Source organism: Cotesia typhae, unplaced genomic scaffold (assembly GCF_013202065.1).
Source record: "Cotesia typhae breed Kobodo isofemale line unplaced genomic scaffold, CoteBio_Ctyphae contig_48, whole genome shotgun sequence".
Classification (NCBI taxonomy): domain Eukaryota; kingdom Metazoa; phylum Arthropoda; class Insecta; order Hymenoptera; family Braconidae; genus Cotesia; species Cotesia typhae.
Window position 1 is genome coordinate 13378775 of NW_027423756.1, and position 22333 is coordinate 13401107.

Consider the following 22333-nt stretch of genomic DNA (forward strand, 5'->3'; position numbering starts at 1 on the left):
ATATTAAAATTTTTAAATGTCGGCTAACTTAATTTTAATTAAATCAACAAAAATCTGACAATTTCTATTTAAAATTAATTATATAAAATAATTAAGTTACAAAAATCCAAAAAAATTGACAGATGTCTTTCTTTTAATTTCACTATCATAATTATTAAATTATATTCAAGAATATTTTATTTAAGTAAATTTTAAATTACATAATATTATGTAATACTTAAATAACTAATTTAATTTACTGAGTCATTAATATTTATATATTAAATTTAAGTTACAGTATCAAAATAAACTACCAATAAAACCTAATCTCTGAATTTCAAAATTGTCATAGAAAAAAAAAATTTTTATAGACATAATTAAAGTCAAAAAAATATTTTTACCGTAGATTAATCACAATAATTCTTAAGCGTCAATTTCGGTACAATATTCATCGACTGTAATTCTTGAAACAAAAGTTTGCAAGCATAAGGCATGATAATCGTAGACAAACACCCGCTCTTTTTACAATTATGACACCAACCACTGTAGCCCATCATGCCGCACTTATTACAAATATCAAGCTTAAAAGCGTCACTAGAAATCATCAGTCTTTCGAGTAACATCATACTCGCTCCATATCCAATCAAGCAATCCCGTTCCATCTCCCCGAGCCTCAATCCTCCGTCCTTAGCTCTTCCCTCAGTAGGTTGTCTCGTCAGAGTAGTGCAAGGCCCCCTTGCCCTGGCGTGCATCTTATCCTGAACCATGTGCTTCAATTTCTGATAGTAAACCGGCCCAGAGTAAATATAAGCTTGAAGAGGTTCTCCAGTAATTCCGGAGTAAAACATATCTTTACCAAGATAATTAAATCCGTTCGCCGCTAATTCCTCACAAACATCAGAAACTTTGGACCCACCAAATGCCGTACCATAGTGAGGCTCGCCATTCAGAACTCCAGCTTTTCCAGCGAGTAGTTCAATCAACTTCCCGACTGTCATTCTCGACGGGAATCCGTGGGGGTTCATGATCATGTCAGGACAAATTCCTTGGTCATTAAACGGCATGTCTTCTTGCTCAACAATTAAACCAGTGACACCTTTCTGTCCGTGCCTACTACTGAACTTGTCTCCAATCTCCGGTCTTCTGGTTTGCCTCAATAATACTTTGATCAAACACTCGCCGCTGCTATTTGTTCCAACCATAATTCGTTCAGCGTAAGAAGGAATAGTTCCTTTATAAACAATTGGAGTTTCACGCTGCTCTTTATGATCACTAGCAGCAGGATTTCCTGGTGTAGTATTGACATTAGCCGGGACGAATTTATTGATAACTATTTGCTTATGATTGATCAAAACTCCCGGAGCGACAATACCATCCATATCAATGACATTGTGATATTTAACAGGCTTATTGTTACACATTTTAGGTCCATTAATCCCATCTTGAAGCGGAGTAGTTTTACTTCCGTATTTTTTCAACGTAGTCTTCATATTTTTATAAACAATACACCTCCCGTACCCACGATCTATCGAGGCTTTGTTCAAAATTAAAGCATCTTCAATATCATACCCACTGTAGGACATCACAGCAACTGTGGCGTTCTGTCCAGCTGGTAGCTTGTCAAAGTTAATCAGCTCTATCGTCCGAGTTGACACCATCGGCTTTTGCGGATAAACTAAATTATACTGCAAGGTTTCAATACGATTACGCTGATTGTACCCAAGAGTTCCCATCGCTTGCTTACCCATAGCACATTGATAAGTATTACGCGGACTCTGATTGTGATGAGGATAAGGCACTAGTCCAGCACAGACACCTAGAAGAGTAAAAGGCTCTATTTCTAAATGAGTTGTCTTGTAAATAATGTGTTCTTCATTGAACGCAATATTACAGTCGTTTTCTTCATTTACATCCAAATATTCAACGAGTCCATCATGCAGGTAATCATCAAAGGTCTTGAGACCTTGTTCAAGCTTTGTAATGTCCTCACTCGTCAGCAAAGACTCGCCTTTTTGGACAATAATATACGGACGGCAAAGACGGCCTCCGTCGGAACTTATTTGGACGCACTTGTGGCTGTGCTGCAGATAAATAGATATAAAAGGATCTATTAAACCCTTGCGACGCAGCATTCGGAATACATTGACGAGTCTGTTGTAGTTTTTGATAACTCCTAGGATGTTTCCGTTTAAAAAGACCATATATACTTCTTTGCTCTGTATTTCTTCGCCGCTGAGGATGTTGATGCTTTCAACGCCTAAATTATAAACCAATCTAGCGATTGGTTTTTCTTCAATTTCGGTGGTGATGTGAGTCATCAATGCAAGGTTTTTAACTAACCCGCAGGATTCTCCTTCAGGAGTATCACTGGGACACATCATTCCCCATTGAGATGGCTGCAAAGACCTAGGTCCTGATACTTTGCGGGTCTTTTCAAACTGAGAGTTTACTCTTGTCATCATTCCCAACGCTGAAATATAAGACAGTCGCGACAAAATTTGGGTGACACCTTTACGGTCCATTCTGAAACGTTTTATGTTCCAATTACCAGATGATATAGCGAAGACCAGGCCATTTGTTATTGAATCTGCGTTCATATGTTTGGTGATATCATACGGCGCCGCTTTTATTTTAGCAATATTTTTGTCAGTAGTTTGTTTGAGGGTTGTATTGTAGCGCTTGAATAAATCTTCAAACATGAGCGCCAGCAGAGAGCCAGCTAACTCTAATCTTTTATTACCGTAATAATCACGATCGTCTATCAGTGAGCTGTCTGACTGTGCGCGAATTACGCGCTTTATCATCACTGCTAGGTATGTTGCTTTTGATTTAAAATTAAAATCAACCAGCGGTACGTGGCTTATTACATTTTGAGCTAGAACGTCGCTGATTTCATCTGTCAAAGACATTTTTGATGTAGAAGCAAATCTTCTGTGCTTCCTCTTTCCAGCGAGGAATTTCAATGCTTGGTTTTGAGAAAATATACCGAGTGAACGGCACTCTTCAATACTCGATGCAAATTTTTCCATTGATTCTTCATCAGTACCAACTAATTGAATTATTTCTTGGTCAGAAACAATTCCCATTGCTTTAAACACTATAACTATTGGAATATCATCTTGGAATATGTTGTGTCTTAAGTAGTACTTGCCGTTTTTACCAACAATATTTGTCTTAGTTTTCTTTTCATCTGTGGAACTGTTACAGGACGCCATAATACACCCTTTGTTATCACGCTCAATTATTATACGATTTTTAATCATCTGCTCTTGGATGAGAATCACTTTTTCTTGGCCATTTACTATAAAATAACCGCCGGGGTCATGTGGACACTCGTTTAATTTTGATAGTTGATAGTGAGTTGCATCCCTTAATACGCAGTTTGAGCTCCTTAACATTATTGGCATTCTGTAAATAATTATAAAACATTAATTAATAAATAATTATTTATGTATAATTAATAAAAATTTTTTAAAGAATTGACTTACTTTCCAATGCAGATATTTTTCTTGATTACTCGCGTTTTGGCAATATACTCAACATCTACATAAATACCAGCGGAATAAGTCAAATCTCTCAATCGACATTCATGTGGAGTCACTGGAGTTGAAACGTTAAATTCCAATTCTTCTGGCTTTCCAACTCTTACATCCAAATATCTATCAATAAAAAAAAAAAAAAAAAATTATAAAATTATTTATTAAAACTATTAATTTTTTTTATGATACTGAAATTGAGAGACATTTTATTGTTGACTGAATTCGAACAAAAAAATATTTTTTAAAAATTGCACTTCAAGTTTTTTACAAATGAAATTTTTTTAGATGTCAACTAACTTAATTTTCATATTTTTAAATAATATATTAAAAATAATAAATACCTGAGAAAAAATGAATCCGTGCTATCAGAAAGAATCAAATTATTAGCCGCAACAATTTTTTTAATTTCAACATTGATGAAATAATCAAAAGAGTCAAGATGTTGTTTCACTAATCCTTTCCCTCTTAAAAACGCCGGTACAAGTTTCCATTTGTTCTAAAAAAAAAAAAAAAAAAAAAAAAAAAAAAAAGAATACAATTTTTGTTAATTCTTTTATAAAAAATAATATTTATAAATTAATAATATTAAACTTACCTCAATGTGCCGAGCAACTCTATTATATTTATCCTCTTCTTTAATATGCTCCGAATTACCCATTTTCATTTCACCCATTTTTGCTTATTTTGTTTTATAAATTACTTTTAAATATTCAACACTGACATATTATTAATCTTTTAAATTATAAAAAAAAAATTTAATATAACCTTAATTCACAGAGTATATATAATAAACTCCACTCAACACTCAGTATACAGAAACACGTGTGACTTTTCTTATTTTTTTTTTTTTTTTTAAAAAAAAAAAGAACCTCACGAATTTATCAACAATGTAAACACTTCTTGTATCATTGTTGTCGGTAACACAGAAATCACAAGCAAGCATGCGCCAGTCGATAATGGCGCCACAAAAATAAAAAAAAAAAAAAAAAAAAAAATAAAGAATAATACAGTTTAATTACAAAGCACAAACTATAGTAAAAACAAAATCCTGTCTCTCCAGTAACCGCGCTTTTTTTCCTGTGTAACAAAAAATTCATGTTCATGCACGTCCGTTCCTGTGAATAACGCAAAAAGTAATGTGACGATCGTAAGCATTTTGTTTTTAATTACTTTAACGACCAAAATAACAATTCACTCAACAGATTAATTTTTTTAATTAATTAAAAAGTATCTTTGTTGAAAGAATTAAAAAAATAAGCAAAAATGTCCGGTGAAGCTTTTCGAGACAAAGGTGTCATTAGAAAAATATACCTCAAAGATTTTATGTAAGTAAATTTATAATTTTTTATGACACTGAAGTTGACAGACATTAAAAATGTTTTAAAAATTTTATGACAATTAAATTGTTATAAAAAAAAATTTAATTGGCATGTTTTGTTTTTTATTATAATTGATTTGTTATAAAAATTTTTAAAATTAACAGCTGACAGCTAACTTCAGTATCATAATTTTTTAAACTTATTAATTTTTATTTTACTAATTAATTTTAAACATTTGACAGCACGTACAATGAAGTTACCGTGACACCAGGTCGTAATTTGAATATGATTATTGGACCCAATGGTACGGGAAAATCAACGCTGGTTTCAGCTCTAGCTCTTGGATTCGGTGCTACACCCAAAACACTGGGCAAACCATGTGGGATTGGCGATTATGTTCGTAGAGGATGTGAGAAAGCCATCATCGTAATTCACGTTCAACAGTCGCCCCAAAAAATTCTACAGCTGACTCGCATAATTACGATTGAAAATAAATCAACCTGGATGATTGACGGAAAACCAATCATTGAAAGTAAAGCTCGTGAAGTTATTAATGATTTTAACATACAGGTAATTAAATTTTTATTAAATTAGCCTTATAAATATTAAACGTATTTTTTTTTTTTTTTTTTTTTTTTAATAGGTTAACAATCTTTGTCAATTTTTACCACAAGAACGCGTCCAAGATTTCGCCGGACTTGATTCACGCCAGCTGTTGATAAGTACTGAGAAGTCTGTCGGAGATCCACGATTACACAGTTTCCATACTCAGCTGATAGAATTCCGTGCTACAGAAGGAAAAATGAGTGCTGAGATAGAACAGAAAAAGTCTAAGTTAGACATTGACAAGCAGACTTTCGCCAGATTGGAAGAGTCTGTATCAACCATCAAAGAACGTACCACAATGATTAATAAATTGAAAAAATTGAACCAAAAGAAGGCTTGGATGGAATACGGGGATGCCAAAAAAGTTACGACTGAAACTAAAGCACAAAAAGATAAACTTTCTCTGGAATTAATTCAATTAAAAGAATCACTCGCTCCCTCTGATGAACTTATTTCTAGAAAAAAAAATGAAATAAGAAGATTAGAGAATTTGGTCAACAGCCACAATCGTAAAATCACTGAGCATGAAATAAAGTTGAATACTACCGTTGAAAAATTCGAGAATTGTCACTGTGACATAAATAATATTAAAAAAGAATCTACTATGGAGATAGAATTAGAAAAATCACGGGATCAAGAAATAAAAAAAGCTGAAATACTTAAAAATAAATTAGAAAATGACAAGACTTTGCTGATTGAAGAGTTGGGATCTGTAGAAACAATTATAAAGCGTTTTCAAGAATGTGATTACCTACTGGAGAACCAGAAGCGAGTAACTGAAGATTTATCCGATAAAACTTCAAGATTAAGAAATGACTGCGACAAAATCAAGTATGAAATTAGGGACTTTCAGCGTTTGATAAAAAATCTCAAGAACGTCGAGGACAAACGCATGGATATTCTCCGACAGTATAGCAGCGATGCGTTTGAAGGTGTTCAGTGGCTTCGGAGGAACACTGATAAATTCCAGGGTAAAATTTTCGAGCCAATGATCCTGACGCTTCAAGTTGATCATCCTGACCACGCCAAGTATGTCGAGCGTGTCATACCTCAGCGTGATTTGATTGCTTTCGTATGCGAGAGCAAAGAAGACATGAATTCTTTGCTGACGTACTTGAGAGAAGAGCGAAAATTGGTCATCAACGCCGTTCATTCAGACCCTAACAAAAATTACAATAACAGACCTTACATTCCACTGGACCAGCTCCGTCAATTGGGCTTTCAGAATTATTTAATTGACTTTATTGATGCACCTCCGACTGTAATGAATTATTTGGTGTCCATGTATAATATTCACAACATTCCCGTTGGTACAGCTGCGGTTGAAAACCAGGCTGACCACGTTCCTGACAGCATTTCTTTGTACTTCTCTCCAAGTAATTGTTACAGTGTCAGAAGGTCCAAGTACACTGGGGATAAGTCTACAAGCATTTCTCCATTAGGTGGGACACGTTACTTTAACGTTAATATTGATACTAGGAAAATTCAAACTTATGAGCAAAAAATTGTCGAGTATCAGCGTCTTCTGGATAATTTAAATCAGCAAATGGAGACTGTTGTTGGACAACACCAGGAAGAGTGCAGAAAATTGGAGGAGATACGTAATAGCAAAGCTAAGCTTAGGTCTGATTTAAGTCAAATTCAGAAATTAGAAGCAGATATTAATGTTGCGAAGATTAAACTTCAGAAATTTCAGAGTGATCGGAAGAGTATTGAGTCGATCAAAGCTAGCGCTCAACAAAGGATTTTACGAGCTATTAAAAAACAAATTGTTTATTATACAGAGTGTAATCAATTGTATGAAAAAGTTGTACTGATGTCCTCGCAGTCTAAAACTGATTTTTTCAAGTTGAAAATAATGCAGCAAGAGTTAATTAAGTTTAATGAAGAGTCGCAAAACTTGAGAGAGAATGTTGAAAGAGTCAGGGAAAATGTTAAGAAATTAGAGAAAGAAGTTGATGGAATGATGGGGGCACTCAGGGAGTACAGAAGCAAAGCAATTGCAGAAACTGAAGGTATTGATTCAGACGACCCACGGTTCAAGAAAATCCAAGCTGCTTTCAATAAACTTCCGGGTACTTTTAAAGAGATTGAAGAAGCTACACAGAGAGCTAAAGCTCAGCTTTATTGCTTGGATAGAACTGAAAATGGCGAACAGATATTGGCTGAGTATGATAAGTTGAGTCATGATATTGAAAAGTTGCAAGATGAAATAAATGCACTTGAAGAGAAACGGAAGGACAGCAGAGAGCACATCAGTAAATTACACGATGAATGGATACCGCTTATTAATGGATTAGTGCAAAAAATTGGGACCAATTTTTCTGAGTACTTTGAAAGTGTCGGGTGCGTTGGAGAAATAAAGCTAAATGTCCCTGAAAATCCTAAAGACTATGATCAGTATGAAATGCAGATTTCTGTCAAGTTTCGTGATGCTGACGAGCTTCAGATATTTGACAAACAAAGGCAGAGTGGAGGTGAAAAGGCTTTCACCACTGCAGTTTACATGCTTGCGCTCCAAGAAATGTGCAACGTTCCCTTCAGATGCGTCGATGAAATCAACCAAGGAATGGATCCGATTTATGAAAGACGCGTCATGGATTTGCTGGTTGAGTTGACGACCAATAGATCTAGCTCTCAGTACTTTTTAATTACGCCTAAATTGCTTCCGAATTTACATTACAACGACAATTGCAGGATTCACGTGGTACACAATGGTCCATGGGTTCAGCCTACAGATAAATTCAATGTTCAGCATTACTACTCGAGAATTTCAGTTTAAAATTTATTTTTTTTTATTATTACTTGTTCAACTGTCTTTTTATCTCTTATTATAATATTATCTAAATTAATATCTTACGTAATTTTATTAATTTTTATTATTGACGTTAAATACATTTCTTCTTTTCAATAATAGCCATATTTTTATTTTTATTCAGCTTAGAATATATATATATATATGTATATATATCGCGCTCAACTATTCAATGCTGAATATTAAAAAATTGATAACAGAGTATTACAACACATATTATAATTTTTCCTTATCAATTAGAGAGTTATCGTACCAATGATGAAAAATAATCAGACTAATTTCTTAATTTAAGCTAACTCGTGCAAGTATTCAATATAAAAATGAATATCAATCTCCGTAATAGTTTAAGATTATTTGATTTTATAAAAATAAAATCCTTCAAGTGCAGCTCTCGAAGTGCATCTCAGTATTATCCAATTGATGAGCATATTTTTGGATTAAATGACCAACAAAAAGAGGTTAGTGCTTTTTTATAAATTTTATAACAAATAATGAGTATTAAAAATTTTTATTTCAGTTAAGAACGGTTGTTTTTAATTTTGCGCAAAAAGAATTGGCCCCAAAAGCTGCGCAAATAGACAAAACAAACAACTTTGATGACCTACGGGTAAGTTTTTTCCATTGATTTTTTATTGACGTCGATATTTTAAAATTAGTTTAAAAAATTCTTGTTCTGTCAGAGTTAAATATATATATATATATATATATATATATATATATATATATATATATATATATATATATATATATATATATTCATTAGCTAAAAATAAATTCTGGTCGTTTTATAAGAGCTTTGACCTTTTGGTATTTATATTTTTTAGTAAATAGGTTGTTGACAAAAATTTTTAAAAACAAAATGATTCACTAGCTTATGTAATTAATTTTATTTAACAAATAAATTTTTTGGAAAAAATTGCATTTATAATTTTTTAAAATTTCTAAATGTCAAATTTTTTTTGCCATAATTTATTTGTTAAAAAAATGATTAAATCTGCTAAATTAATTCTAATTTATTAATTACATTTTTTTTTTTAATTTTTCAGTCATTTTGGAAGCAGCTGGGAAGCTTAGGCCTGTTAGGAATAACTGCAAAGCCAGAATATGGAGGCACAGGTGGAAGTTATTTGGACCATGTTATCGTGATGGAAGAATTAAGTCGCGCTTCCGCTTCTATCGCCTTGAGTTATGGCGCTCACTCGAATTTGTGCATCAATCAGATCCAACGAAATGGAACTGAAGAGCAGAATCTCAAGTACCTGCCAAAGGTAAATTGATCAATTTATATTTATTAATTTTTAATAAAAAAAATAAATTTATTTCTGCTAGCTGTGCAGCGGTGAACACTTTGGGGCTTTAGCGATGTCTGAACCGGGTTCAGGATCCGACGTCGTATCAATGAAAACGAAAGCTGAAAAACACGGAGACTACTACATTCTAAACGGCAATAAATTTTGGATCACTAATGGATGCGATGCTGATACACTTGTTGTTTATGCTAAAACAAATTTAACCACCGACAAACCACAGCACGGTATAACTGCGTTCATCGTTGAAAAAGGTACCGAAGGATTTACCACGGGAGTTAAATTGAATAAACTTGGCATGCGCGGTTCTAATACAGCGGAATTAATCTTTCAAGATTGCAAAATACCCGGTAAATTTTATTTAATTATCAACCATTTAAATTCTACCTTTTAGTTAAATTTTAGTTGAATTAATTTATTGTAATTATTTCAGCGAAGAATATATTAGGCCAGTTAAATAAAGGTGTCTATGTTTTGATGAGCGGGTTAGATTTGGAGAGACTAGTTCTAGCTGGTGGTCCATTGGGGTAACTTCAATATCATTTAAACTACTTTTAATATTTAATTTATATGTACTTATTTTACAGAATCACTCAAGCTTGCTGCGACATAGCGTTCCAATACGCTCATGACCGAAAACAATTCAATAAAAGAATAGCTGAGTTTCAAATGATCCAAGTACTTTTTATTTATTTTATTTTATTATTTAACAATATTATTAAAATTAAAAAAAAAATATTTTATATATTTTAGGCAAAGATAGCTGATATGTACACTACTTTAAGTGCAAACAGAAGCTACTTATACTCTGTAGCCAGAGCTTGTGACGCCAATCATATAAATCGTAAAGACTGCGCTGCAGTTATTCTTCTCTGTGCAGAAAGCGCGACAAAAGTTGCCTTAGATGCAATTCAAATACTTGGTAATTTTTTTTTATTTTAATAATTATTTGTTTTTGCTAAAAAATAATTTTTTTTTTTTTCAGGAGGAAATGGATACATCAATGATTACCCAACGGGTCGCTTGCTGAGAGACGCAAAATTATATGAAATAGGAGCAGGAACGAGTGAAATCAGAAGAATGATTATTAGCCGAGAAATTACTGAGGAGTATTCTTAGTTTTTTTTTTTTTTTAATACTTAATGATTGGATATTTATTTTTATATAAATGACAATAGATCTGATTAATACTCTCTAGGTAATACAATAAATATTTATGATTTATATTGCTGAAAATAATTGACTTATAATCAGTAATCCACATGACCGTGAGTCGTAACTACTCAGCCTTGAAGATATATCAGATCATTATTGGTTCTTTGTTTTAGATGCGTCGTTAATTAATTTTTTTTTTTTAAACAAATATACATCAAGATAAATGAGTCACTAGAACATATCAGTGCAGAAGTAGTAGTAGTCTCTTAATCAAGTCGATTGATTAACCTTTAGCGCTATAGGTGGCTAATTTAAGTGTCGACACCCCTGTTTTATTTCCTTTGCACTTACACATTCTCTATCTCTCTGTTACTTTTCTTCCTCTTGATTTAAATTCATTAATCGGAGGACCGTCAAACTAATTGGACTCTCAAAAAGGACAAGCTTGTGGCTTTCCGAGTCTCTGACTGATTTTATGATTACTCGCTAAAATTTATTTGCTTGGAATAAAAAAAAAAAATTAATAAACTTTGTCTTCAATTGTTGGATCAAGAGAATAGGAGAACGTGAAAATGGCCCTCAAGTTCTCCATTGGAAATTACTATGAGACCTACGTGAGTATTTTTGTTAAAAAAATAGTGAAGTGATTTTATTTGTGGTGATTTTGTTATTAATTTTTTTTTTCAAGTGAATTGTCTATTTATTTTTATTATCAATTGTGTTAATAGTTTGTGTGAAAACTCCCAAATAACAAATTTTAGATTTCTTCTTTAAAAAAAAATTTTAATTTTTTAACTCTTAATTAATTAATAATTTATTTTAATAAAAAATTTTCCAAAACAAATCATGTAATTAAAAAAAATCATCTCAAATATTTCCGTTAAAAAATCCGGGCTAAAAAAAAATTAAGGGGAATCCCAGTTTAATTTTGGCGCGAATAAAATTGAAATTCAAATAATTCCGCGCTTAGCAGAATCCAGTCTCGTGTCTTAAAGATTGAGCACCCGAGAGCGCAAGAAGTCTAACAACAAAATAATGTTTGTTATTGTCTAATCCACAATAGAAACAACAATGAGAGGTGCTGACAATGTTGGACATATAAATACTATAAAAAAGAGCAAGAGGGGTTCATTGTCGTGATTGTTCAAGAGCAGGTATTAGATTTGTGGGAGCATATCGAACACTTGCAATGTGGGATGCCAATAAGAAATGAGGCCAGATTGGGTAGAATAAGAACCTAGTTATGCTGGCGCTTATTGGGCAACTTCAGGGACACTCGGAGCTCTCGAGATATGCATTGGTCTTGTCAAATTGCAATCCGTTACCGCAGTTTTGTCCCACGGTTGACAGTAGACCGAACGCTGTAGATTCCCAGCTTCTGTCACCATTGACCCAAACAAATTTCAAAAACATCCATTTCTTCCCTGTGTTAAAAATTTTAGATAAGTGTTTTTGTAATTTTAAAAATTGTCTTGTTCTATCGAAGATCCTTGTGTGAATTTTTACATTTAAAAAAAAAAAAAAAAAAAAAAAAAAAAACCAAAGAACCAGAAGAAGAAATAAATCCATCAGAGTATGACGAAGAAACACACGTTGGTATTGAAATTAAGAAGACATCCAAGTCGCCCTTGGGGAATCCGAATTGCCGGGGGCGCAGATTTAGGCACTCCGATCGTCGTCACCCGTGTGAGTGTTTTTGTGATTATTTTTTCCTATAATTGTTTAATTGATTAATTAATAATTATTTGAAATAATAAATCTAAAAAAAAAATTTGTTAATAATTAAAATATTTACCTGGTTGTTTCAGTCTGAGAACGATGAGCTCCGGAAGGGTGACGTGATCAAGAAAATAGACGATTACGATTCTCGTGATGTGAGGCACGTGGACGCCCAGAATATTCTCCAAAATTCAGAGTCTGTAAGACTAGTCGTGGAAAGGTCCGAGCCGTTGTCAAATCTGACATACAATCGATATACTTCACAGTCATCGATTGTCGAGTCAATCCACTCTCACGACGAGGCTGCGTTCATTAGTCTGTCAGAAAAAATTTTAAATCATATTCTTCTTACTATTTCTATCCACTAATTTTATTTTATTTATTTTATTTATGCTATTAGCTCCGTTGCTACTTTTATTATTTTTTAATTTATATTTTCTTGCTCAATTAAACTGACAAAATAACGCTTGCCTCATCGCGATGCTCAGGAGGAGTGATAACCACGACTAAAAAAATTTTAATGCTTTTTGTTATTTCTTCTTTTGTAATTTTTTTTTAATTATTTTAAATTAGAGTATTTAATTAGTTGAATTTAATTATTTAACAAAGAGCATTAATGAAATTATGGACTAAAAATCTTTCAGCTTTTTTCTTCCCAAAGAAAAAATATATAAAATAATCTATAATAATTTAATATAATAAATAGGCCGCAAGAATCGCAACCAAAAGTTCTGCCGAAAAGTCCAGTTCCTCCAGCAGTGTATTCGCCTCCCCGCGAATACAAAACTTATTCACCGGATCACTTCGACCCTCCTCGAGAACACATCGAAGAAGTTCGCGAAGAAAGATTCTACTTGTCTCAGGTGAAGGATTAGTAGCTTGTTTAATAAATAATAAATAATTTTAATTTTATAATCGTCTTGATGCAATCATTCTTTGGCGAGCAACAGTGGATAGTATCCAAAAGCCAGAAGAAATTCCTGAAATTGATATTTTTTTTTATTAAGAACGGCTGAATCTGAAATTAGGGATTGTCAATCGATAAATAAATTATTGAAGAAAAAATCTTTATAAATGATGCAAGCTTAACAGCTCAGCTGGCTTGTCTCTAAGTTTAGAGCAGAATCAACGGCTATTTCGGCCGATACGACACGTTGTGTTTGTAAGACGCAATTTGTGGAGCAAAAAGAATCCCCGGTGCAAAATTTACTACGTGTATCGGATTTTAAACAGCTACCAGCCGCTTTTTTTCTTCTAGCTATTCAATATTTTAGCTAAAAATTATTTCTTCTCATATAAACAATCAAGATAATGTAAACAAATTGTTATATCATAGCAGCGTTTAGAAATTCTACTGACGACCTTGAAATTTTATTATAAAATGAGCTTCTTATGAAACTTGCTTCAAAACTCGGTATTAAAATATCAAGAAGAAATGTTTTGATATTTAAAAAAAAAAAAAAAAAAAAATGATGGAGAATGTTTTGATCAGTTAAAAAAAAAAAAAAGCTAAGCGCTTTTATATAAAGTTAATGAGAAAAAGAGACAGCAACAAAATCTATAGATAAAGTGTGAATATATTTTTGGTGGTCCGCCTCTTGATGCCGGAAAGTTCGTCAAGATGTAGTAGAGTTACTCTATAAATATAACTTTTGCATCAAAACCACCACTGATACTTTTATTTACCGATCTCGATACTAAAAATTTTTAATTTCATCACCAAATTATTTTTTCATTCATAAATTCAAATTATTCTTCGCTGCTGCAGTTTATCCTCGTTTTCTTCCCATTAATTTTGTCACCTTTGATCAAGATTGTCAGCTCTGAAAATTAAAATTGATTAATTAATTACAGCGACGTAAAATAGCAAAATAGAATTTTCAGTGAAGTTATTAATAATTGTAATTTTAAAAAGAAGAAATAAGAATTTTTGATCGGTTGATGAATCAACTTTTGGGGGTCTTTCATCAATTGTCACACTCTAATTGTTTAATGACGTAGTAACCCTGAGTTTGAAATCACGTAGGAGTTGTAAAATGTTGGAAGGTGAAGTATATTAAAAATTACACACGCCATATGCTGTATAACGTAACGTTAATTTTATTCGGGAGACTACATTTCTTGAAGTACTTGGGAAAACGCCGGAGTTAGTTTGTATCAGTAACTCCCGCGCTTCGAGCCAGTACGTTTATACCAGGTCCAAAAATTATCGTGTTTTTTTTACTTTTTTTTTTTAAATTGTTTCTGTTAAAGTGAAGATAATTAATTAGTTGAAAGAAGAAATAGTTAGCTGTAGAAAATAAGTGGGAAAATGCCGGGTTACACTACGACATATCGTTACACTATTGAACGTCAACCGAAAGAAGAAGAATCGGCTGTTTATTGGGTAGGAATACGAATTTAAAAAATAATAATATATACCTAGGAATTAAAAATAAAAATTATTTTTAAATTTTTACTGATAAATTTCACTTGAGAGTATCAAATTACTTGAAATAGAGTTCGGTGCATTAATAAAACGTAAAATTTTAATTCTAAACCGTGCAAAGAGTAATATTTAATAGCAGATGAGCTAATAAATTTGCCAGATGTTTAGTCTATTGCCAAACTGTCAATTACATATCCTTTTACATCATCATTGTTAAATAATTTTGAGTTTGTTTATTTATTAACTTTTATTATTATTTTTGAACTATCTAAACATTTTGCGCTTGTAAATATTTCAGGATTTAATTCCGAAATGTCATGCAAGATTTAGTTAAATTAATTTATAAGACCGCTAAGTAATAAAATAAAGGAAGTTGGTTTAAATTTATTGCGATGAAAGTCAAGAGCACAAATGATGCAACGGGAGAATGATTTAATTATAACTAGACATTACGCCTCGAGTATTAACCTTGACATATTAACTGGAAGTTTGTGAAAATATTATTTAGTGACTTTGGTTTACCCTTCACTATTTTTGACACATTTGTCAGCCCAGTGTGAAAAACGACAAATGAGTTAGAAAAAACAAATTGAATAGAAAAAGAATAAATACAAGCGTTTAAAAGCTAATGGACGGCAAATCAGAGACATCCGAGAAGATGAAAGGAAAGTAATTGCAGTTTGCAGCGAATTTATGGCGCAGATGTAATAAAAGACACATGGTCGATATCTGCATGAGCTTTTATTTAATTCAGGTTGAAAAATAAAAGTTGTTGTTTTATTTATACGCCAAATCACTCGTCTTGTATTATTGGAATAGAAGCTTGTAATCTGATAGGCTCAAGTTAATTTGAAATATCATGGATTGATTTTTTTTTTTACTATTTTTTCTAATTGCATTTTTCAATTACATTCAGCTTATAGATCTTTGTCATAATAATTCCTGTCCTGTCGCTGGGACTTAAATTATTTCAGATCTCCATATATATATATATATATATATATATATATATATATATATATATATATATATATATATATATATATATATATATATATATATATATATATTAATGTTAATAATATATATTTATTTGATATTAATAACTTATTAGGGAAAAGTCGGTAAAAAACCTAAAGTTAAAAAAAATTCTTAAACAAAATAAAAATTTTTTTTATGCCGTAAGATCTACATAAGATGGACAAGCATGGAATGTAAATGTTATCCATACATGTTTGTAAACTAAAAATATAATTATAATTATAAAAATAAATATAATTTTATTAATTTAAAAAAAAAATCTTAGGTGAATTAATATTCAAAGGTAGAGTTGATTGACTGTCATCGAAAGTAAATATCGAGGGCAGAAAAAAATTAAATGGAGATCGTGATGAGGCAACACAACGACAGATTATTTGTGCCAGCTAAAAGCCTTCAGCTATTTTCAGCATATCGTATTCGTTTCTCTTATTCTTTAACAAAACAAAAAATATTATTGCCTATCAAATTTATTTACAAAGCTCTCAAAAATTTATCGTTTAACTTCAATAAATTAATATTACTTTGTAAATTATTTATGATTAAAATTAAGAAGAAATAATTGTTTTGAGATTAAAGAGATGATTTTTTAGCAGCAGCTTAGACTTTAATTACTCACAAAATTATTTACACGCTAAGCGTTTAAAGATTCTGCTAACAGGCTTTGTTATAAACGATGATTAATAATATCGTGTAAGTATTATGATGGTGAATGTTGCGGAAAATTTGAAGATTATTAAAGAACGAGAGTTATTATGTATTAGATCAGATATTATTATTATTTAATACAAACACAATAAAGAAAAGAGCTGAATTTAACCACCGGGCTCTTTCGTCATCTTCATCCGCGCTAACCAACTAATATGACATAACGATGTATATTACTGCCAAGACTTAATAATCTACGTTGCACCTAGCGATTTATGTAATTCCTTTTATTGTACCTGCAAAAATGTTTACTTCAATCATATTTGCAAGCTTGCCAACCAGGATCATGTTTCATTTTCTATTTTATTTCTTCACAGGATAATTTTTATTGTTGGTCAAAAAATCTAATGAGAAGAAATGGTGAAACTTCTAAAAAAGAAAAAAAAAATTATAAAAATTAAGGAATAATATTTTAAATAACTAATATTCATTATTTAGCTCAGACGTGAATTTTTCTGCACACCAGACGATAAATATTTTTATTTTTAAATCTTTGCGCGTAGGAAGTTGAGCGTCTTCACTGTAGTTTGTTGACAAAATATTAATTGAAGGTGTTGACAAGCCTGTCAATTAATTTAGATTTTTTTTTAAAAATGAAAATTAGCAATTTATATAAATTAATTGAAAAAAAAAAATTTTTTTTAAATTTATTTTTATTGTATTTAAGTATGACACTGAAGTTGACAGATATAAAAATTTCTTTAGATATTTATAGCAATTAAATTATTATAAAAAAAAAAAATTAAATTAAAAATTTCACATAGGAAAATTAATAAAAATTTTTTTATTGTAATTGATTTATTAAAAAAATTTTTTTAATTAAAAACTGACTGCTAACTTCAGTATTATATTTAAGTTTATAGTTTTACTGGCATAAAAAGTTTCAACAACAAAAATATTATACTTATAATTATATCTTTTGATAATTTATTTGTAAACGAGTAATGTCGCGTGTTTTGGCGATAACCCAAATAATTTAGAGAGTGCGAAGGAATTTCGAAATTTAAAACAAGTGGCCTTAATCCCCAGATTTATGAGATAGAAAATAATACTAAAATTTGGAGTTTACAGCTTCAATGTGCGAATAAAATACCAACCAAAATACTTTTTTATTTTTTTGGCTAATAAAAATATTTATTTTTTTATTTTAGCCGTACCGCACGACTCCTCTGGTCTTGCCAGGCGCTAAGATCAAGAAGGATGCTCCATTAGGTGAATGTTACCTTCGCCACCATCCAAATCCAATGATAAGGGCCGCTCCTCATCATTATGAGGTTGCTCATCCTGAGGTGGCGATGAAACAAAAGGTACAAACCGTAGGTAGATACAGCCGGGAATTTCAGTACTATGCTGAGTTCACTGTCCAGCTCAAATCTCAAAGTGATCCAAAATCAGCATAAATCTAAATATTTAAAAAGGAATTTGCTTTAAAAATCAAGAGGGAATAATTTTCCCATTGAAAAATTATTTTTGCTAACTATGATCTTTATTTTTTTGACTTATTTATCGTTATTAGTCTAATTATTATTTTTAAAATTAAAATTAACTTTATTTTACTTAGAAATCTTTGATTAAATGATGAACGTTGTAAACAGGTGGCGGAATCAGTTATGCAGCGTGTATTAGGACCGAATGAATTACCAAAGGTTTGATTCAATTTATTTGAGTCGCTTTTTGCTTCGAGAGATTATTTATTTTTATCTTTTTAATATTATTAATGCAGCATTTATGTTTTCAGATATTTTCAGAAAAATTACTCACTTGTTGTTCAATTTTTTAGTATTTTTCAAAACATGACGCTTCGGCTTTATCGCATTTATCATAAACAATTATGACATTAAAGTTAGCTGTCACTTGATAATTTTTTCATTTTCTTTAACAAAAATATTTGTTCTAAAAAATTTTTTTCACACTACTTACAAAGTTTTATCAACTAAAATGTATTATTTCATATATTTTAGCAACTGAAACAATTAAAAAAACTTATTCATTGTAAAAATTTTAATTTCAATCCAAATAATCGCCAATGTGTGATAAAATAAATAAATTTACTAATAAACTTGCAGTTTAAATTGAATAAAAAAGTTTATTTTTATCAGTTTTGCCCGTTAAGTGAGTGAGAGAATCCCATAATACTCAAATCAACTGACATCTGATGATTTTTAGGATTTTTTTTAACTTGTAGATGTCAAAAAAATTTATTATTGCCTTTTTTTAAATATTTTATTTAATGGTAATTTATTTGTTGTAAAAATCCAAAAAATTGACAGCTGTCAGCTGACTTTAGCTACATAACATTTAAATAATTATAATAAAAAAAATATAACCTCAAATTCCGTGGAGTTTATTTTTAAAAATGCACAAAATGTTCAATAATATTTAAGTTAGTTGTCACTTGACTATTTTTTAATTTTATTTAACAAAAAAATTTATTCTAAAAAATTATTTTTAAAAAATTGCATTTTTAATTTATTAAAATTTCTAAATGTCAATTTTTTTAATGGAGTAATTTATTTATTAAAAAAATTATTAAATATCCGCTAAATTAATTTTTAAAATATTTAAAACAATTAAGAAGAAATAATTAATTTTATTTAAATTAATAATTATTAATTTCTTCTTAATCTTAACCTCAAATTATCGAGTATGAATGATTGTTTGTCCAAACAGGTTGTCCACAAGCAATTCAATTCACCGATTGGACTGTACTCTGAACAAAATATCGCAGACACTATTAAGTGTCAGACCACGGCCATTCCGTAAGTAATAAACATTTATAAAATAGAAAAAAAATTATTTCAAACAAATAAAATAATTTATAAAATTTAAAAAATTAATAATAATATTTAATACAGCCTTTAACAATGTTATAATAATAAAATAATTGAGGAAAGCTGCTGATTGTCTTGGAGCTTGCGATAAAAGTATTTACATAAAAAAAAATAAGCTTATTATTAATTAAAATAATTTAATTTGTTTTATAGATGAATGTAATTGGTATGCTTGCTTGCATATTAATTATTAATATAACTAAATAAAAGTGTTAGGTACACTTAAAAAAATTTTTAAGTGAATATAAATGAAAATATGTGTATTATTTGCTTTTTCCAGCATTTTTATTGATTTTTCCTTCGTGAAACAAAAACGAGAAATAGAGGAACAGGCGAGATTAATGAAGGAAAAGGCCCGGGAGGTTGCTTCTAAGAATCCATGGCCCCAATTTAATGGGTCTAATTAATTTTATCATTCAATAATTATCGGATTGTTTTTAAATATCATTACTATATTTATTCAGATTTCATATATATATATATATATATATATATATATATATATATATATATATATATATTTATTCATTATTTTCTTCCCATTTTAGTTTTAAAATATGCAGTATTTTACGAGTATTAAAATTCGTTTCACCAAATGCAATAAAAAATCAACGAAACGCACCCATGACTTTTAAATTCTACAACAAAGATAAACACATTTATTTTTTTATTGCATGCATTTAAAAACTAATTAAATAAATTATTTATTTTTCAACTAACATTAATGATACTGAAGTTAGCGGTCAACTGTCAATTTAAAAAATTAATTACAATAAAAAAAATGCTTCTAATAATTTTCATATGTGAAATTTTTTAATAATTTACTTGCTATAAAATTCTAAAAAAATTTTTAATATCTGTCAACTTCAGTGTTATTAACATTATCATTTAATTATTTCTTCTTCTGTTTTATTTACTGATTTTTTACAAATAAATCTACCATAAATTGCACGAGAATGTGCTCGTAAGCTTTGTTGTAGATTAATTTACTACTTCAATAATAATAATAATTATAAGGAAGAAATATCGTTCAATGTAATTAACCAACAATACCGTACATTGTAATAACGCGAGTTAAGATTTCGTGAAAATTAAATACAGTGCAATGAAGCCGGCGGCCAAATATGATCCCAGCAAAAGCGAGGCCTACAAAGCACTCCAAGAAGAAGAAATGGGCGACCATGTACACGAAGTCACTCAGCCAGCACGTGCTGGTGTTTTTGCACCTCAGAAAGCTCATCATCACCGAGTAAGATTTTATTTCTTTTTTATATTTTAATACTTAATTTTTTTATAATTTTTAATTATTTCTTCTTCTTCTTCTTCTTCTTCTTCTTCTTCTTCTTTTAGCAAGCACACGCGCCACCAAAAAGCCCCGCTCTGTCATACGTAAGTCCTGATTTAATTTTTTATTTTAAATTAATGTTGATAAGCTGACAAAGGATTACTTTGTTAAATTATTAAGTCTGCATTGTGTCTGACTAAAAATTGTTTAAATATTTTTTTCGTTAATTGGAAAATTGTATTTTAAAAATGAAAAAATTGTCAGTAATTAATTTATAAAAATAGAATGAATACTTAGCATGATTGTTTAATTAATTATGAAATATTTGTCTGATTAAGGGTGGAATGTATCGTCCCTTTCCTCTTCCTTTCGTAAAGGACCGCGTCAACGGCTACTAAAATTATCCATCAATTGTACGTTCATTACTATAATAAAATAAATGACAAAAAAAAGCATATTTATCCTGTCAAAAATAACACAATAACTCATCCTTTGTTTTATGAGTGACTTAATAAAATAAATTTTATTTTGTTTGCATTTAATTAGCTTCAATAGGGTTTTTAAAATAAATTTTTTATTTACAGGCCAGCGGCTACGAAGATGATGAGAAAATTCACCAAAGCAACAGTTTCAAGAGGATTATGTACAGTGTGCTTGGAACAACGGATTATTAAACGCTTAATCCACTGATAAAAATTTATTATATCATTAAATATATACTATATATGTATCTTAATATTATTATTTTGTTTAAAACGAATTATTTTAATGTTATATACGACTACGAAATTTGATTATAGAATCAATATTAAATACATTAAATAATTATCAAATAAAACATATTTTTGATGAAAAATTGTGCGTTTATTTTTTTGATATTTCTGGTAACGTGGGAATTAACAACTGGAGAGTATCAATTATTATATTATCTAGCTGCTTGTAAATATTTTTGTTTGTAAAAATAACTTTTTTTTTTTTTTTAAAAAGGGGAATGAATTAAGAATAGATAAAATTTTGCTTCATTAAATAATGACTATAACTGTAAGTACTCCTGAAAAAACATGCAAATTTGAATACTTTTTAATTTCAGGGCTTGAAAATAAAATTAACTCAAAATCTTGAATGTTAATTTTCATTTAATTACTTTTAATATTAATTAAAATGTTTTATTTCTTCTCTTAATTATTTTTTTTTTAATTACGTGCACCATCTGATGATACTTTAAACAATATCATGGACCACAGTAAAAAAAAAAACAATGATATTTAGTTGGTTTAAATATTCTACAATTTTGTTTTTAATTAATGTGATCCAATAATTACATTTTTAATTAATAAATTTAAAGACATTTTTTTATTGAAAGAATAAATACTGTGATTTTTGTAAATATTATTAAGTTTAAATTAAAATAATACCTCCATTCACAACTAGCATTTATGTATTAGAATTTTTGTTATTTTTATTTCTTCTTTTTTTTAAAATGAGTCTTGTTTTTTTATTTCAAGGCAAAGTATTTTCACTTTAAAAACACTTATGATACATCCATTCAAAAGAACAAAATTAAACATCATTTTTACATATTTTATCCATTTTTTTTTTTTTTT

The 22333-nt window shown here is 29.9% G+C and overlaps 4 protein-coding genes across 11 annotated transcripts; 3 read left to right on the forward strand and 1 right to left on the reverse strand.

Moving 5' to 3' along the window:
- Window positions 1-35: 35 nt before the first annotated feature.
- On the reverse strand, window positions 36-4286 carry Rpiii128 (RNA polymerase III subunit RpIII128). Its single transcript, XM_074246343.1, has 4 exons — window positions 4114-4286; window positions 3860-4014; window positions 3468-3638; window positions 36-3387 (listed from the first exon to the last, which is right to left on the reverse strand). Exons 1-4 carry the CDS (start codon window positions 4189-4191, stop codon window positions 387-389), a joined length of 3405 nt encoding a protein of 1134 aa, XP_074102444.1. The 5' UTR covers window positions 4192-4286; the 3' UTR covers window positions 36-386.
- Window positions 4287-4572: 286 nt separating this feature from the next.
- Smc5 (structural maintenance of chromosomes 5) lies at window positions 4573-8302 on the forward strand. Of its 3 annotated transcripts, none has more exons than XM_074246353.1 (4): window positions 4613-4651; window positions 4762-4843; window positions 5080-5407; window positions 5481-8302. In XM_074246353.1, the coding sequence occupies exons 2-4, from the start codon at window positions 4782-4784 to the stop codon at window positions 8223-8225; spliced, it is 3135 nt and encodes a 1044-aa protein (XP_074102454.1). In that variant the 5' UTR covers window positions 4613-4651; window positions 4762-4781; the 3' UTR covers window positions 8226-8302. The 3 variants fall into 3 exon arrangements, with proteins under 3 accessions (XP_074102452.1, XP_074102454.1, XP_074102453.1); XM_074246352.1 differs by having other exon boundaries at window positions 4634-4651; window positions 4747-4843; XM_074246351.1 differs by having other exon boundaries at window positions 4573-4843.
- A 114-nt stretch (window positions 8303-8416) lies between these two features.
- Window positions 8417-12267, forward strand: LOC141529690 (isovaleryl-CoA dehydrogenase, mitochondrial). Of its 2 annotated transcripts, XR_012479641.1 has the most exons (9): window positions 8417-8716; window positions 8776-8865; window positions 9305-9526; window positions 9588-9915; window positions 9999-10092; window positions 10153-10243; window positions 10319-10487; window positions 10551-11334; window positions 11784-12267. XR_012479641.1 is itself a non-coding variant. In XM_074246354.1 (8 exons), exons 1-8 carry the CDS (start codon window positions 8579-8581, stop codon window positions 10682-10684), a joined length of 1266 nt encoding a protein of 421 aa, XP_074102455.1. In that variant the 5' UTR covers window positions 8417-8578; the 3' UTR covers window positions 10685-12267. The 2 variants fall into 2 exon arrangements, 1 of the variants encoding a protein (XP_074102455.1); XM_074246354.1 differs by having other exon boundaries at window positions 10551-12267.
- On the forward strand, window positions 12088-21585 carry Zasp66 (PDZ_signaling and DUF4749 domain-containing protein Zasp66). 5 transcript variants are annotated; one of them, XM_074246358.1, is made up of 10 exons: window positions 12091-12406; window positions 12529-12758; window positions 13146-13302; window positions 17765-17920; window positions 18209-18259; window positions 19284-19372; window positions 20546-20693; window positions 20795-20833; window positions 21068-21142; window positions 21314-21585. In XM_074246358.1, the coding sequence occupies exons 1-9, from the start codon at window positions 12296-12298 to the stop codon at window positions 21125-21127; spliced, it is 1041 nt and encodes a 346-aa protein (XP_074102459.1). In that variant the 5' UTR covers window positions 12091-12295; the 3' UTR covers window positions 21128-21142; window positions 21314-21585. The 5 variants fall into 5 exon arrangements, with proteins under 5 accessions (XP_074102457.1, XP_074102459.1, XP_074102456.1 ...); XM_074246355.1 differs by lacking the exon at window positions 21068-21142; XM_074246359.1 differs by lacking the exon at window positions 21068-21142 and having other exon boundaries at window positions 12529-12659.
- The last annotated feature ends 748 nt before the right edge of the window (window positions 21586-22333 follow it).